This window comes from Chinchilla lanigera, unplaced genomic scaffold (genome assembly GCF_000276665.1).
Source record: "Chinchilla lanigera isolate Chin_1 unplaced genomic scaffold, ChiLan1.0 scaffold00049, whole genome shotgun sequence".
Classification (NCBI taxonomy): Eukaryota; Metazoa; Chordata; class Mammalia; order Rodentia; family Chinchillidae; genus Chinchilla; species Chinchilla lanigera.
The window spans coordinates 10,428,212-10,446,600 of record NW_004955450.1 but is presented as its reverse complement, the minus strand read 5'-3'; the positions used below and the strand labels follow the sequence as shown (position 1 = coordinate 10,446,600).

The following is an 18,389-nucleotide window of genomic DNA, read 5'->3' as shown; positions in this document are numbered from 1 at the left end:
ATAGTACAACAACTCTTGATAATCTCCTACCTCTTTTGTCTCTAACTCACTATTATTTGTCTATTTGTTTTCCTGAGAAACTATTTTGTAGATAACAATATGTAAAACAATAACCATTGATAATTTCCTATCATTTTGTCTGTAATTTGCTAAGTCCCCCCTATTATTATGTTATCCTTCTTTTACTCTTTAAAAAAAAAAAAAAAAAAAAAAAAGCAGCTGATACGCAAGAGCACAAACGGGGGCAGCCTTGGCCAATGAGAACAGTAATACTGGTCATCATGGGCTTTAAAGCGTCAGTGTGCCTAAGAAATGGCTACTTGGATGCTGAGAAGATAAACCACTGAGACAGCATGCGGAAAGGTGCAAAGATAACAAGACTGCACTCGTAAGTAGACGCGGGAACCATGAAAATGATGCTGACTTCTAACATCGTTTGAAAGCGAACCTGATTACACAGACACAGGTAAGCAGTCCTCAGGCTTCTGGCTGCGCTGGAAAGGGCCTGCGTCTCCCTGCACACACAGCCCTTGCCCATTGTTTACATGAGCAGTGCAAAGCAACAGGTACCAGCTACCAGGTCTTCCTCCTAAAGATAAACAGAGCCTACAACCTGTGTTACAAAGGTCTCAGCCCACCATTTTTAGCCTTGCTGATCACCAGATGCTTACTTTGCTCTAGCAACTTGTTCTTGAAAATCTTGTAAAACACACACACACACACACACACATACTACTGAGAAAAAATGTGATTTTCTCTAAATGCAGGTTTTATAAGGATTGTTTCAAAATGTTGTGTTTTTTTTTTTGTTTTTGTTTTTTTTTTCCTCCGGTACCGGGAACCGAACTCACGACCTTGCGCTTGCCAGGCAGGCGCTTTTTGCCACTGAGCTAAATCCCCAGCCCCCAAAATGTTAATTTTAAGAAAGACAACGGAGAAAGCAACCAACAAATAGAGATGGAAAGAAAGTTTTAAGAATGAGGATGTATTTTTGGTGAGGAAGGTTACAGAGAGAATTTTTTGGATAAAGATTTTGTACAATAAAATGATTTTTTCCTCCTCTGCTTGAATGGCTGAATTATTCCAAAATGGGTGAAAAGGATAAAACTAAAGGGTCTGAGCAAGTCACACAAAGTTTGTGACTTACACGAGGGAATTTGTGTGTGGCCAAGTTAGACACAAGTTGTTCTAAAAGCCACCCCCAGATCAGCTGAAGGGAAAAGGAAAGATTGGGGGCTCAAAGATGGTGGAGAGAGAGGATTATTCTAGTACAGGAAGGACCCCAGGGGGCCCCTTACATCTGATACAAGTTTTACAGACACCCCAAGTAAAACTGTCAGTAGGGAATAAAATACAGTGGACTCTTGACTTAGGAATTTAATTCATTCCCGTTCAGCACTAGATACTAAGTTGGCATAAGAAATTTCACAGACCACCTGCCCAGGCAAAATGTAGGCCTGCCCCCTCTTGGAAGCTTTGGAATGCTACTTCTAGGATAACATCCTAACAGCTTCTTGGATAAGCCAAGGTGCCCAAATCTTTTTTTGGGATGAGATCACCCATGTAAACTAAGTGCTCAAGCCTATCCTTTTCTCCAGTTTAATTTAACACTGAGGTTCTGCCTGAACAGGCTTGGAACCTGCAGTTGGCCCTCCTCACAGAAATACCCCCTGAAGTCATCTGAGAGTTAAGGCAAAAAATACTCCCCCTATATAAACTCCCAATCAAAAACAATACCCTTTGAAGGAGGAGATTGGATGAGAGACAGGGTCTCACTGTGTAGTTCAGGCTGGCCTTGAAAACACTTTGTAGCCCAGGCTGGCCTTCAATGAGTGGCAATCCTCCTGCCTCAGCCTCCTGAGCACTGGGATCACAGGCATGTGCCACCACACCCAGCTTCATAAAGCCCATTCTTGAAAAGTTTCTCACTGTACGACTTGTTGGATCCTCCCAGTCAAAAATCATATGTGACTGAATAAAAACTAAAGTGTCCAAGTCCTTCATCCATAGTGAGACAGGAGCCTGGGGCATGGCTAAAACTAGCTGGGAAAGCAGGCATGACTTGCTAATTACAAAATCCCAGGGGAGTGTGACAGACTAGCTGGGGAAGCAGGTGTAGCCTGTTAATTACAGAAATCCCAGGACACGTGCACAGAACAGTTCTCAAAGCCCTGCCTGTGGACTTCTCTCAGAAACTCCAGCAGTTTTTTGATAGGATAACCTAAATGTAAGGCCAGGGTGGGAAATGTGAAAAAAACAAAAAACACAAAATAGGCATCACTGAGCTCTCACTAGTGTTTGCCTTCAAGATAACCCACCCTCATGCTCTAGGGTGTACTTTTTAACTTTTTTTTCTCCTACTTTTACTGGGCCTAGACAAGCTGTGCAAAGCCTGGTTTTTTCCTACCTTTAATAAATGTGAAACTTTATTACCATTTGTGTTAGTCTTGACCAATTCTTCACCCAGGACAGAACCAACCTATAAATTACATCTAGAAAGACACTCTAGCACCCCAAAACCTGGTAATACGTTTAGCATAGCCAGCCAAGAGACTAAGTTAGGGTTTTGTTGTTGTTGTTGCTGCTTCTCTCTCTAAAATCCATGGCTGAGAAGGGTTTCTTCTTCACCCCCAGGGTTAGAGTTAACATACTATTCAAAAAAGTTAGAATGGCTGCTGGATGGCCATAGTGCCTGAGGGCAGTAGAAGCTACAACTATGCTAACAGAAGAAGCTATGAAACTAACTTTGAAACAAGAATTAGAAGTTCTGATTCCCCGTCAGGTCAGGGCTATTCTTGGAGATAAAAGGTTACTTATGCTTAACACAGGAAGGGCTTACCAAACATCAGGCTATGCTCTGAGATGCTCCTGAGGTTACTATAAAAACATGCACTAGGGGCTGGGGATTTAGCTCAGCGGCACAGTGCCTGCCTGGCAAGTGTGAGGTCATGAGTTTGATTCCCAGTACCGGAAAAAAAACAACAACAACAAAAAAAATGCACTAATCTTAATCCTGCCTCTTTGACGCCTATAGGCCAAGACGTTAGCTACTCAGTTTTTGTGGGGTTTTTTGGTACTAGGAATTGAACTCAGGACCTCGTGCTTGCCAGGCAGGTGCTGTGCTGCTGAGCTATATCCCCCACCTGAAGTTAGCCAGTCCTAAGAACAAGTGATCTCCCAGACATACAAGCAGGCAGGATATCAGTAACCTGCCCTTCCAAGACCCTGAGGAGGTATGGTTGTCCAAGAAGGACACCAAATGGTAGGATTATGAAGTTATCAGCTCACAACACATCATGAGGCCAAACCCCTTCAGTCAGGAACCTCTGCTCAAAAGGCAGAGCTTGTAGTTCGGGCACTGATATTAGGAAAAGGTAAAAAACTAAATATTTATACAGACTCCAAATATGCATTTCTGGTGATAATGCACATGCAGCAATCTGGAAAGGAAGGGGCTTGCTGACTAATAAGTAATCATCTACAAAGCGTAACAGGAAATTCTACAACTCCTAGAGGCATTCTGCTTTCCCAAGCAGGGTGGGTTATGCATTATAAGGGACACCAAAGAGACATGTCTAAAGTCTCTGGGAAATCAAGTCTGGTAAGAAAGCAAAAAGGGCAGCCTTACAACCCCCAAGACCCTAGCCTTATTCCTGATTCCCGAGGAACCATTGAAACCAGTTTATGTTTCCCAGGAAGATAAATGAGCCTCTGGGGAAGGGAGGATTAAAAAGGGGTAAGGAATTTAGAAGACAAACTGGTCCTTCCTTGAGGGACACAGTGGAAGGCTATAAAAACCCTTCATGAGTCTTTCCATATGGGAAGAGATGCTACATAGGAAATGATCACTTGAATTTTTACAGGACTAGGATGAGGAACAACCACCCAACAAGTCTGCAGTTTGCCCACTCTGCCTACAATAAGGTGGGGGACCACCGAGCCATGTTCCCCGAGAAATGAAGCCCCTTGCCCCCATTCTGTTTATCCCTCATCCTTGCCCTGCTCACCTGTACGTGCAGAGCAGGCTGTATAGAGGTAAATGTTCCCTTAATCGGCTAGAAAGAATGTGACCAAGTCTGGCCCAGGGATCAATACGTCTCATTGCAGCAAAGCAGCAGTGTGTGGGCCAGAATCCCCCGCCTCCACCTCAGCTGGAATGGAGGCTTGACCAACAGCCTGTGAAATCTCAGGGCCAAGATATGGGATAACGTCTCTCCTAAGGCCACAAGACTCAAATTGAAAAATACCTCCCCAGCAGTAAAGACGCTGGTTCTCCAAACATCAAGTTATCCGTTAAACCACCACCTAATTCGGGAGCCTCTGTGCTTGACGCAGGAGTGCTCTGTTCCTCCTTCACAAGCTGTGCCTGCAGAAGCCATCATTCCTGAGCACCCCGTCACAACCTTTACCCTACTTTTGCTGCAAGCAACAGAAGTCTGGCCACTCTGACTCCTGGCCTTTTGTTCCAAGAGAACAACTGGTAATCCTAGAAACTTCTTTCACTGCAAATTTTGTCTTTTGCCTTTTTCTTTCCCACCACACGAGTAGCTCGGGCAGGAGACTGGGGACTCGCTGCAGGGTTCCCTGATAACTTACATCAAACTATGAGAAGTTGCTAATATACTAACCCTGGCAAGCCCACACCACCTCTCCCATAGAGGAGAGGGACATGACATGGGGAGGACTGGCAATTAGACTTTACCTACATCCTACCACACGGGGGACTGAAACAGATACTTGTCCAAATGGCACCTTTACAGGCTGGACCACAGCCCTTCCTACCCATTCGGAGAAGGATACAGAGGCAATCAAGTTGCTCCTCAAGGAAATCATTGCCCAGTTTGGACTACCCTAGTCCCTTCAGAGTGTCACTAGTCCTTCTTTTACCTGTCAGATAACTCAAGTACCATCTCCATTTTCCATGGAGACCTCAGTCTTCTGGAAATGTCAAGAGAGCCAACCCGACCTCAAAGTGAGCTCTGGCAAGTCTTGGCCAAGAGATGCCCAAGTACTGGCTTTGATTACTGACAACAACCCTCAGGAGGGTTCGAAATGACCCCAAAGCTGGGCTAAATACGAATCCATTTGAGATGTTATATGGGAGCCCTTTTCATCTTCTGATATGGTACTAGACCCAGAGATCACAAGATCCTCACAATACCTTATCCATCTAGGCCAAGTACAAAAGGCTATCCAACTGTACAGGAAGAGGGTCTTGCCAGCTCCTGGCCCAGGGGATCCCCTCAAGTCTGCCCTGAAGACTAAGTGCTCATTAAAACTCGGACAGAAGGGACTCCCACAGACCAATAAAAACCAGAACGGAAGGGTCCCTTTTCGGTGATCCTTGCGACACCCACTGAAGTCATGGTGGCAGACAAATAACTGGATTCACCTCTGATGAACCCAACCTCACTTTAACTGTCTTAAAAATAAAATCACCTAAAAGAAAAAGACTACTCCTGTGAACCTCTGGGACACCTGAGACTTCTCTTTAAAATATATGACTTCAGTACTGCTCTGAGCACAGAGGAATACATGGAATCTTGCTAAGGTGTGTGACGTCCCTCTTCACCATACTTTCTTCTCCACAGGAAGTGTGGAGCTCTGACCTCTTCCTCATACTTGGATTCTACATGGAAGTTAGTTTCTGTCTCCCATAAAATAGACAGTTCAGCAGTTACTCTCTTCTCACTGTCTTCTAACAGTTCTATTTTTTAACCTTCAACCGAGCCAGTGAGCCACAACACCCCAAGGTAGTCGGAGAGCACATAATCCCCAGGAGGTAAGGCCTCCCACCCCTTGCAGCAGGAAGGAGCTGCATGAAGGTGGGCGCCTCCGCTCCCGCGGCACTCCATAAAGAACGGTGGGGATCTGCGTATCTTAGGGGGAAACGAGGCAGGAGGTTAGGAAGTGGCTAAAACTAGCTGGGAAAGTAGGTGCGACCTGTTAATTGCAAAATCCTGTGACACAGGCGCAGAGCACTTCCCAAAGCTCTGCACTTGGACTTCTTGCAAGGATTTAACCAGGTTTTCAATAGGATGGCCCCGCTGTGAGGCCAACATAGGTGATAAAAAAGGGGCAATATATAGAACAGCTGCCAATGAGCTCTTGCCATGGTGTCCCTTCGTGATACCCCACCCCGGGGCTAAAAAAACAGCAACTTTTTCCCCCGTACACTTACTTGATCCAAACTCACTCTGCAGAGCCTGATTTTTCCATCCTCTAGTCAACGTGAAACCTGATTAGCATTTGTGCTTGTCTTGACCAACTCTTTGCTCAGGACAGGAAGAACCTAGAAATCACCTCTAGAAGGAGACACCAGCACCCCAAAGCCTGCTAACGACACTGCTGACAGCTCTCCCAGGAGCACACGGTGATTTTCACCACTGGACCTCAAGGATGCCTTTTTCACAATTCTGGTAGAAAACAAATCCCAAGAACTGTTTGCAGTGAATGGCAGACACTCAGTCCACCCGACAATACTGCTTGCTGGATTGCACTGTTCCCCAAGGCTTTTAAGAATTTCCCTACCTTGTTCAGGAAAATTCTAGCAAAACTCTTCAGGTCCCCTTGTTTGGGGAAATTTTAGTTAAATTCAAAGTCTCCCAAGTCAGGTCAGGGATTCCTGTTACAATTTGGGGCACAGCGAGCTCAAGGTACATATGATGAGTGCCTTGCAAAACTGAAGACTCAATTATTCAGCAGGATATGGGGATAAATTTTTGTCTTAAAAAGGGGCACAAACCTGCAAGCCACACGTCACTTATCTGGGCTCTGCTTTGTTGCAGGGGCAAAAAAGACCTGCTGCCAGACCATAAACCTGCTGGGCGGTCACGGAGAGCACTTCTGGGAATGGTGCGTTTTTGTAGAATTTGGATTGCCAATCATGAGTTTATCTGGCCCTCGGGGGACATGATCTTGAGCCTCTGGAATGGACTAAGGAACGTCAAAAGGCCTCTGACAGCTTCCTGACTTGCAAAAGCCATCCTTCCTGTGTTCATAAAAAACAAGGACCGTGGCTTGGAGTTTTAACCCAGCCTCTAGCAGAGGCGCTGCATCCGGTGACACATTTTTCCCAAACTAGACTGCACGGCTAAGGGACGGCCCCCCGGCCTGCACGCAGTTACAGCCACTTATGACATTCCTCAGGAGGCAGAAAAAGTCGCCTTGACATACCCTGTGCCTGTGTATGTGCCCCACCACGTCCTCTCCTCATTAGAACGTAAGGAGGTCCCGGCTCACGGCAGGAAGACGGAAAATACCATCCTGCTGGACAATCCCAACCGGCCACCTTGCTCCCAATGAGGCCTCTGACCCCTCACGCCCCCCATCCCCAACACAAGGGCCTGCAGGTTACAGAGCTAGGACGTTACAGCCAGCTGGCTGGATCTCTCTGATCAGCCTTTCTCCAGACAAACTAGAGCTATTTAGGGACGGAAGCAGCCTTATGCCAAGGTTAGTGACGTCACTGCCCTAACAGGATTTCTAGCTCCCTGAATGGACTTATTTCCAAGGGCTAAGGCCTGAGGCTTCACTTCTGACCCAGCAGTCCCGGGGGGAATGCAACGCTCGAGGAATAATTCTGGCCCCAGACACACTTCTTAAGCCTGTGATGACACACACACACAACTGCACTCACTTTGGGACAAATGCCATCCCCAGTGAATAGTCCAGAAACACAGCAGGGGGCCCAATGCACAAAGAACTGTTCAATCGGTCACTCAGAACTACCTGGTGTGTGCCAAAAATATTCCCAAGGGAAGCACAACCATCAGGCCTCCACGGATGAGACCTGACCCCAACAAAAAACTGGCAGGTTGGTTTTGCTGAAAGGCCCACAGCCCTAGGAAATTACAGGTATCTGTCAGTATTGTAGACACCTTTGCTTTTTATCTAAACATAAAACACCCCTCTAAAGGCCTTTTCCAAGTTGTAGTCTGCCTAACACAATTCAAAGTGACAGTGGATCTTTGTCTCAGCTGTTATCCAACAGGGATCTAAAATACTGCATATTACTTAGAAGCTACTCTTTCTGGAGGCTTCAATCTTTGACAGGAGAGACAGAAGATGAACCATTTTAGGGAAAGCTACTGCAAAAATCCATCAAGAAATCAACTTAACTTGGACTAAAGCACTCACTGCCAACTGCCACAAATTGAGTCCTTTTAAAATACTACGTAGTAGCTCATTTCAGATCTCTGCCCCCATAGGAGGGAATGTGCTGGCTTATCACAGAATGAGGTGCGGACTCCATGTATGAAATCACTGGGGACCACATTAACTTCTGTCCATGCATTTGCTTTCATCTACCCCAGTGACACCTGTCTATTTCAACCCGGTGGCTGAGTCCTAAAAACCTGGAAGGAACAAAGACCAGACCACCTAAGGGGCTGGGGATTTAGCTCAGCAGCAAAGTGCCTGCCTGGCAAGCACAAGGTTGTGAGTTCGATTCCCGGTACCAGAGAAAAACCAAAAAAAAAAAAAAAAAAGAAAAGAAAACAGACCACCTGAAGTTCTCCCGAGAACTCACTCTTCTGTCAAACCGGCTGCACTGCCACTATAAACCCACGACATGCGACTGAAATTTACACTCAGAGTGAGGTGGTCAGATTCCTGCACTGTCACCCTAGTAGAGATCCTCAAATACTTCAGAGAAAGTGAAATCTCAGTAATGTAAGCTGGAAATATTCATAACCCTCCTCCAGGCCCCTTATGTGGAGGTGAGCCTCTTGCAGAGTTGACATAACCACCTGTCGTGTCTGACCAGGGATGCTGGTCTTGGGGAAGAAAACTTTCCTGTTTCAGGGAAGATGGCCCCTTCTCAATATGCCCTATAGCTCTGGACTTGTTGGCTATGTTTACTATTTAAGGGGTGTGAACAAATGCCCAGGGACAACCTCCTCTGAGGTCCTACGCAGAAAGTTTATGGAGAGACTCTCATAAAGAGGTCCATCAATTGGAAACGGGGACAAATCCTGTAGGAAACAGATGCACCCTCCCACATGGAAGCCCATCTCGATCCTATAGTACCCCCAAAAAGGGATTTAGTTGTGCCTTCCAGACCAAGGAAGTGCTTAGTTTAACCTGGCCTAGAGCTGGTATACAGGGAAAGGCCAGTTTTGTTGGGAAAGAATAGCAAATTGCACCTTCTTGCTTCTGAGAAGCGTCAGACCTGCTGAGGTCATAGGAAGCGTTCATCTGAACAGAGCCTCACCTCCAGCTCTAGGTTAGGCATTTCCGTTCTGTGCGTTTCCCTCAGGTGCAACCTGACAGAGTACTCACCTCCCCTTGTCCTACAAGGTTACCGGATAGAATACTGGGGTGCGGGGGCAGGGACACATTGGCTGGACTTAGTGTTAACCTTAGCTCAATGGTCTGCGCCTCCCTAAGCCCGCAACCCAGTTTCCTCATTTAAATGGACTGTGCAAATTAAAAGATCACCAGTTACCATGGTTGCTTAATCATTTCCTCCTAAAAATAAAAAGATCTTAAAACCTGTGTACACAAGCCCACCATTTTTCTTGGTCTTGCCGGCTTACTGAATAAATGGCCTGCCTTGCCCCAACAACTTCTCCTCCATTCAATGGGCCCTTTTCAATCAGCAAAACTATCCGGGCATGGTAACAGGCTTTTTATAGGATAAAGCCTCACCTGCTGACAATGAAAGTAGCACTTCATAAACCAGCTTTAAGACAACAGAAAACCACTGACTGCCCCTAAAGCATCTCCACCATTTCCACGTTTCTAAAGAGCTTTTGCGGATGGATTGTATGCTTTAGTCTTTCCATTTGGGAAACAACTCAGAAAGAGAAGGAAAAAAGTAATCTGTACAAAGATTTGTAGCAGAATGTTGAAAAATTGGGAAAAACCAAACACCTAATGAAACTATTGCTCAATACACAAAAATGTACACATAAAATACATGGGGCCGGCAGAATGCAGCATCAGCTACACAGATGCACTGAAGAAAAACTAATACTGTACAAATATATATTAAATAATAACTTACAGTACAGAAATAGTTGATTTCAGAGTTCACTCAGATTGTTTCTTTCACAAACACACTGCTGTCTCAAGGTGTAGCCATACACTTATGTGTTTTTGTTTTTGTTTTTCTGTACCAGGAATCGAACTCAGGATGTTACGCTTGCCAGGCAGGCGCTCGTGCCACTGAGCTGTATCCCCAGGCCACAAACACACTGTTATAATTTTAAAAGTCAGGGGAGCTGCAGAAGACAGAGGCAAGTTATGACCTTTCTCTCCCCACTAAGGCCAAAAACCCCTAAAGCCAAATTTTTAAAATTGCACTGAACACAAAAATCCACATATTTTTGGCTTAAAGTCTCTGTCCATACCTGTTTGCAGTCCAGGTCTGGTTGAAGATAGAGGTGTCACTGAAGGCGTTGCACAGGATGAGGGAATGGACTCTAGGAGACTTGTGAGTGTATTCAGCAAACTTCTGGGCCAAAAAACCTCCCAAAGAAGCCCCAAACAGATGAACCTAATTATAAATAAACATAAGGCAGATTCTGAAACATCAATCAACCCTGTTGATGAGAGTTATTTTTGTAAATTGCTTCAGTTATCACTAACTACAGAATCTCACCACCAAATGTGTGTTGGGTAACAAGACTGAGATATCTACAACACTTACAAATTAGGAAACACTGTATTTTAGTACAATTTATATGCCCCATTGATACAACTATACATTCAGATTACATAAGTCAAAAAACGTTATTCACAAGTTGCATTAGAAAATGAAACCAATTAGTTTGAGAAAACTATGAGGGCTGAGGGCTTAGTGCAGTGTAGAGCACTTGTCTAGTAGGAGTGAGACCCTGGGTTCCACACCTTGTTCTCCCCTGAAAAAGAAAAACTCAAAAGAATTGTGACTCGGTAATCCCACTGCTAGGATCATCCCAAGAAAACTGAAGACATGTTAGAGAAAAACTTACACACAAATATTGACAGCAGGATTACTCATGATAGGCAAAATGTAGAAACAAATCATATATGCATGTATTGATGAATGAATAAGCAAAATATGCTATATGGATATATATAAAATATATAGATATATAATCATAAAGGGAAATGAAATATTGGTTGAAAATTTAGAAACTGTAAATCTGCAATGCCTCAAAACCTAAAACTTAGCCAGGTGTGATGGCACACGCCTGTAATCCCAGCACTCGGGAGGCTGAGGCAGGAGGATCACTGCAAGTTTGAGGCCAGCCTGAATTACATAGTGAGACCCTGTCCCAAAAAACCAAAAACTAAAACTTTTTAAAGACATGACACTCAAAAGATTTCAAATTCTGAAGTAGTTTGAATTTTGAGTTTGGGAAAGTCTATGCAAACAATTTAAAATCTGAAACACTTCTAACCTCAAGCACTTCAGATAAAGTACAGCCTGTACTGAGGTAGGCTGCAACATTAAAGAACCTCAGACACATTATGCTAAGTGGAAGAGCTAGTTATACAGGACCACATGTGATATGTATTTACATTTCCACATATTTATATTTATGCAAAATATTCAGAAGGGACAAATTTAAAGACACAGAAAGTAGGTCAGGCTGCACAGCTAAGAGGAGGAATGACAGAGAAAGACTGCTAATACATAAATCTGCGTTTCTTTCCTTTTTGGCAGTGCTGGGGAATGAACCCAGGGCCTTGTACATTCTAGACAGGCACTCTACTACTGAGCCCAATCTGAGGTTTCTTTGTTAGGGGTGAAAAGATGTTCTAACAATTGACAGTGGTGATGGTTTCGTATACTTAGGAATTTATTAAAGAACACTGAATTGTATACTTAAAAGGGATAAATTATGTAGCATGTGAATAAATATTTAAAAAACTAAAAAGCAACAGGTTTTACAAGCTAAATGTTGCATTAAAATCATGTGAGTAATTAGTTTCAGGGTACTCACTTTATCCAGTTGTAAATGGTCTAGAAGTTTTCTGAATCCATCACAGAACTCAAGGTGGTCCCAATAAACTGGATATTGCAACTGAAATAGTAATCTTAAAATTTAAAAACTGTAAAAAGCACAAATTCAACTCGTATCTGAAACATTTAGGACTCACACAACAGAGTTTCTCATTTGCTCAAGTTTTGATTCTTCTTCAAAATATGTGAAAAAAAGCTCTCTCCTGCTAAACTTCCTATTTTACCAAACAGGCCACAACTCAAAAAGGCCTAAAAGTAAATGCAGTCTAGCCATACGACGTGAACAACAATGTCATTTCCCATCAATTTCCTTCCCACACGGCTGAGAAAGTCTGAGGTTCAAGGGCGAGTGGAGCAGGAAAAAAATGCTGTTTCTCTTTAAAGCCAGTTTCATTCTCAGCTGAGAACATGATAGTCAGAGCTCCAGGGCACTGGAAATAAAGTCTGTTCTGAGCGCTTCCTCTCTTTCTAAGGAGGTGTTCAGTAAAATTGCTCTTTTAATTGACTTAGTCATTCCATCTGATTTTTTGTACTTCCAATGGTCAGAGTATCGTACTGACCAGAAGAAGCCTGCCAATGAATGCTGGCAAAAACAAGGAAAAGGTACAACTCAAACTCACTCCAGGGGACCAGGCTTGTGTCCTCAGAATTGTTCTCGTTATACACAAAAAAATTCATCAACAGGCTTGTGGTGTAAACTCCTAAGATTTGTCATCGCAAATTCACTGTAATAAACACCGCCGTGTGAATTATGTAGGCAAATTTGAATTTGATGTAACATATCACTTTTATTATTAAAGTTCTATTTGTGGATAAGATTTCCACTATTTTAAGACAAGATGGAGGACAAGTTCTTCCTAACACAGTATTTCAGTCAGACGATAGACTAAAAGAAAGGGGATCCCCCCACCTTTTTTTTAGAATGCTGGGGATTGAAATTTGGGCTACTGAGCTACACCCCCAGCCCTTTTCTTACTTTGAGACAGGGCCTCATTAAGTTGGCTAGGCTATACTTGAACTTCAGCCAAGTAGCTGGGATTACAAACACATGCCACCATGCTCAGCAAGAGAGGATACTTTTATGAAGGATTTAATTTAAAAATATGTATACTAGGCTGAGGATACAGCTCAGTGGTAGTGTGTGCTTAGCATGTGCAAGGCCCTTTATTTAACCTCCAGCACCAAAAGAAAGGAATCCGTACCAAACACAGGTGATAAAGTTGTATGCAACTTAGTGTGCACACGTGCGTTCACACACAAATAAAATGGGAAATATGAATAAGCCTAACAGACTGTATTAACATCAATATTCTTGTTGTGCTATTTCACCATACTTCTGCAGCATGTTCACGAGCAAAATCTAAGCAGAGCGTAAACGGGTATTTCTCTGCTGTGTGTATGTGTTGCTGGGAATTGAAGCTAGCGCCTCACACATGCTAGGCAAGTGAGTTATCATTCAGCTACACTCCAAAGCCATTTGTTTTTGTTTTTCTACGGGCTGATGTATTTCACTAGCAAACTCAGAGGAACACCACCAAGGATAGATCTCACTAAAAACATATAGTTGCACGCAGCACAACTCACTTAGAAAAGTATGAGGAGTGGATGAAATCTACCATATGACATAAATGCTACAACCACCATTTAGCTGCTGTATGAAATTAGTTTTTTTAAAAAAAATCCCAAAACTGCCATTGTCCAGAAAAATAATTTGCAATTGTTATGAACTTGAATTGCTGAAACTTGTACACTGAAACATTTTTTCACACACAAAGTACAAAAACTATCAACATGTGAGTTCTATTTTTTTTTTTTCTTTTTGGTTTTTCTCCGGTACCGGGAACCGAACTCAAGACCTTGCGCTTGCCAGGCAGGCGCTTTTGCCGCTGAGCTAAATCCCCAGCCCCTTTTTTTTTCTTTTTTGAGACAGGGTCTCGCTCTGCAGTTCAGGCTGGCCTTGAGCTCACTTTGTAGCCCAGGCTGGTCTTGAACTCACAACAACCCTCCTGCCTCAGCTTCCCGAGTGCTCGGATTACAGGTATGTGCCACCACGCCTGGTTGGAGTTCTATTTTTCTAGTTGCAATGCTTAAGGCACTTTTTGATCTCACGGGAAAAAAAAAAAAAACCTAACATTCAGGACTACCAGTAACAGGAAGGGAAATATATTTTTCTTAAATGTTGGAATGCTTCATGAATTCACGTCGTCCCTGTGCGGGAGCCGCGCTAATCTTGATGCCATTCCCAATTTAGTGTACATGCTGCCAAAGTGAGCATTCTGTATTTCTTATAAATGCATGTGACTCTCCAATTGCCTCAATAAAAATTTAAATGAAAAAGATCGTGTATTTTAATTGCTAGATACTAACAAATATCTAGTCAATTTTCAAAACGTCACAGGATGAGCATTTTGATCTTGGGGACCGGGCTGAAGTCACTATTGGTCTTTTCTTGATTCAGTATCGAGCAAATGAGGGGAAAAGCCCTCATCAACAACCTTTAGGGCAAAGAATTATCAGGAGGGTGTTTCCCCTCCCTGGCTGAAGGGATGCGGCACCTGCCCTCCTGCGAGGCTGTGTGTGGAGCAGGACGATGGATACCTAGCCTGCTGGGGATGAGGCTGCAGAGAACCAACACGGCACCAGGGATGGTGTTTTCTCAAGGGCAGGGCTGCCAGGAAGGAGAGGGCGTGGGTTTGTTTGGTGTGGTCCCCGTTTGTGCTAAGACCGGCAGAATTTTCAGGGACCTCCCAAGAACAGAGAGCTGATCTCCCCTTTAGACAGAGAGGAACCCGTAATAGCAGCAGGACTATCACAGAGAGCGCAAAGGACCCGCTAACAGCCCAGGTTTCAGAGCACTCCGGGCTCCAAGGCTAAAGAAGGAACTCTCTCTCCTTCCTGGGAAGCCGTGAACTCAACCTCTTCACCAACCTATGCTGTCACGTGGGCTTGTGAGAAACGGGTCACAACCAACAGTGCCTTCCCAGTATGCAGCTCTCTTCCTAAGAAGCTGAGAATGATCAATGGGAAACCAGACTTGGACTAAACCCAGCTATAAAATAATGAGAAGCAAACAAAGGAAAAAATTCTTAACCAAATGCTAAGGCCAGGCCCTGACTAAAGACCCTGACCGCAAATGTTCAAGATTTACATGAAAAGCAAGCTTGGCAGTCACCCGAGTTAGCAGGTGTCTTTGTCTTGTGTCCTGTGCTCCGCTTTCTGCAGGCAACGGTGATGAAATACCAAAGTAAGGGAAACAGAGTCGGAAGACTGAACTAGCTTCCTCCCTGCACCACTCACTGGCCGTGCGACCCAGGGTGAACCCTAAAACCACCTGGGCCTCGGGATCCGTATCCACATGCAGGTACGCGCCTGTAATCCCAGCACTCTGGGAGGCTGAGGCGGAAGGATCAGAAGTTCAAGCCCAGCTGGGGCAACTTAGCAACTTAGTGAGACTGTCTTAAAATTAAATGTAATAGAAGACTTGGGTGTAGCTCAGTGTGAAGGCCCCGGGTTCAACCCCCAGTAGCATCCCCCCAAAAAGGAAAACAAAATATCTTAGCTCAATTAAAAAAAGACTGTTCATTACAGTAGTTGGTCAGAAACAGAAGCACAAACACCAAATCTGAATTGAATCACTGAAGGAATAATACTTACCGCTATAACCCGGTAACCCCATCCAGTCAAAGCCAAAATCTGCCGGAAAAATACATCCGCTGTTCCGCTGACCGGAGGAAGAAATATGAGAGGACACCTGATACTTCTGGGACCCGCATCGTAGAGCGACCATATTTTACTGTCATCATCATCTACGATAATCTGGAGGGAAGGTACAAGAAAAAAATGGACCACCTCACGGGTCTGGTTTTGATGTTGTTAGTTTACATAATTTCACGGACCGCTGCCGCTGCCTTACACAAGGTAACCTCAGATCACAGCAGATTAGCTTGCACAATGCACTGCTTTGGTTTCCTTTGCTTTCTTAGTGCTAACAGATGCCACAGAACTGCTTTATCAGCTTCCTCCGGGTTGCTCACTCACTCGTGCTCTCCCTCCTCCCCTCCCCCTCCCTCTCCCTCTCCCCCTCCCTCCATGTCTCTCTCTGTCTCTCTCTCTCTGTTTTTAGATTTCCTATCCAACCTTGATAACAGGAAAAAGTCTACTTTGCTGTTAAACACTAAACTCTGTAAATGGCATCTTATTTCTCCCCCCACTTCTAGTTGCCTGTGAGTAGGTGTGTGAGTACGTGTGTGAGGGTGTGTGTGCGTTTGCGCGCACACAATGACAGCATCTGCAGAGTCATTCCCTGGCAGCTCTGGCTCAGGACTGGCTGGGATCGGCAGGGTCAGGGGGTGAAATGGGAGAGGCCACCAGAAGCTAGGCAGAGACAGCTCTGGCCCAGGAGACGTTTTGGGACCCTGATAGGGACCAACCCTCGGGGAAGGAGGGAGACGCATGTGCCACTGTCCCCGGGGAACGCCTCCACCATTCCGTCGGGGTTGGGGAGTGAACACAAGGAGAAACTGGCTTTCAGGCAGAGGAGGGGAGAAGAGCACTAGAAACCTTTTGATCTATGGTTCTGGACCCTAGAGGAGAAAAGGCAACACCTGCACAGGGGTCAGGTGCGTGGCAGGCATTCTGTGGTCTGCATGGGGCAGCTATGATGACTATGTGCTGCGCGGACATTTGCCAATTTAAACCGATACTGATTCACTTTTATACCGCAAAAAAAGGCCCCTGGGTGCTTCGCTTTGAAAGCTGCGAGCTGGCAGTGCCAGGGACTCCACAGCACCACTGCGTGGGGAGCAGTGCACCAACCAGGGCCACTGCTGTCACCGAGAGCAGGTAAGGCAAAGTCCAGAGGGACCAAACGATTTCCCTGTGGACTTCCTGGGCTTACAGACGGTGAGGATACAGCTCCTGCTCAAGTTTTCCACCTTTGCATTTTGCCCTTTACAGTTCTGCTTTTCAACCTATCATTCTGTTGTAACTATGATTAAAAACAAAACCCAAAAAACTCTCACTGACCTCTGACAGTGCAGACAACAAATCCCAATCACGTAGTAATAAAATAAGACCATCACATTTCTAAAATAGTCTAGGGAATTATTTTAGCATGTCAGGCTGGGAGAAAAGTAACACCAACAGCACGTTATGAAATAACAGGCTCTGAAAAATGACACAGAAGCTATACACACCTAAGGGTGTTTCTCACTGTTCTCCTAGAAAACACAGGACTCTATCTGTTTGATAATTTAAAATTGAGCACCACAAAATTGTAAGCATGACCTGTGGATCAAATTCACTGACAGCTGGGAAAAATTACATCAACGAAACTACTTCCTACAACTACTTGTAAGAAGGCTTGGGTAAGTTTGGGTGTTTGGGCTCCAGTAACAGAGTCCATCAAGAGAAGCTCATCTACCAGGTTTGGTGACGCACACCTGTAACCCCAGCTACTCAGAAGGCTGATGCAAGAGGATCACAAACTTGAGGCCAGCCTGCACAATATAGTGAGATCCTGTCTCAAAACTAAATAAACAAATAAATAAATAAAGCTGAGGATGTCGCTCAGTACTTCCTGGGTTCAATCCTCAATGCAGTTACACACACACACAAATTGATTGCATATGACAACAGGAAAGGGGTAAACTTTATGTTCTGTAACCCAAAGTCCCAATATTGGTAAAACTCCTTACTTTTACATTCTCAGTAGAGACACTGGTGGCTCAGTGGTGAAATTCTCATATTCTCAGTCACTTTTTTTTTTTTAAGTGCCAGGATGGAACACAGGGCCGCATGAAGGCTAGGCCAGTGCTCTACCACTAAACCACATCCCTCCAATATTACTAAGGCAAAGCATGTAAGTCACACACAAAAACAATGCCAGATTTTACAAATAAGAAGCGTAGCAAAACTATACATACCTTTTTAAGGGGAACTGTACTTCTGAACCAGTTATAATCGGGAGAGACTTTAATCTCTCCCATGATTAGCTGAGATGGAGGTTGACCCTGAAATAAAAGCAAGTCAAGAATTTGTGTTTACATCAGAACTAAACACAGATGCTGGCCTAGCTTTACTAACAATACTTTAAAACCAAAGAAATGGGCAATTTTACCTTGTCAGTATACACTTAAACTACAGAAAACAATTTGGTGAAATATTATAATCATAGAGCCAAGAGAAATAATTATTATAGCCCCTTTAGTTCCTTCGGAAGAGGAATCTAATCTAGAAAATTCGAACATCAGGAGGCTGAGGCAGGACGATCGTTGTGAGTTCGAGACCAGCCTGGGCTACAAAGTGAGCTCAAGGCAGCCTGAACTGCATAGTGAGCCCCTGTCTCAAAAACATACACACAAAAAACAAAATTCGAAGAAATTACTCCACGGATTACATGGCTAACACAGATTGGGACCAGATGAAGGGATCT

General features: G+C 44.3%; 1 protein-coding gene across 2 annotated transcripts in view; it reads right to left on the bottom strand.

Annotated features, from left to right (window-relative positions):
- Positions 1-18,389, bottom strand: part of Spg21 (spastic paraplegia 21 (autosomal recessive, Mast syndrome)) — a 31,287-nt gene that overhangs the window by 9,080 nt on the left and 3,818 nt on the right. Inside the window, exons 2-5 of one of the 2 annotated variants that reach the window (XM_005393738.2) lie at positions 17,881-17,967; positions 15,611-15,772; positions 11,937-12,017; positions 10,356-10,501 (exon numbers count right to left, since the gene is read on the bottom strand). In XM_005393738.2, coding sequence (XP_005393795.1) covers positions 10,356-10,501; positions 11,937-12,017; positions 15,611-15,772; positions 17,881-17,943 — 452 coding nt within the window. In that variant the 5' untranslated portion in view covers positions 17,944-17,967. Of the gene's footprint in view, positions 1-10,355; positions 10,502-11,936; positions 12,018-15,610; positions 15,773-17,880; positions 17,968-18,389 lie in introns of those variants that run through there. The other variant, XM_013518963.1, reaches the window with a different exon arrangement.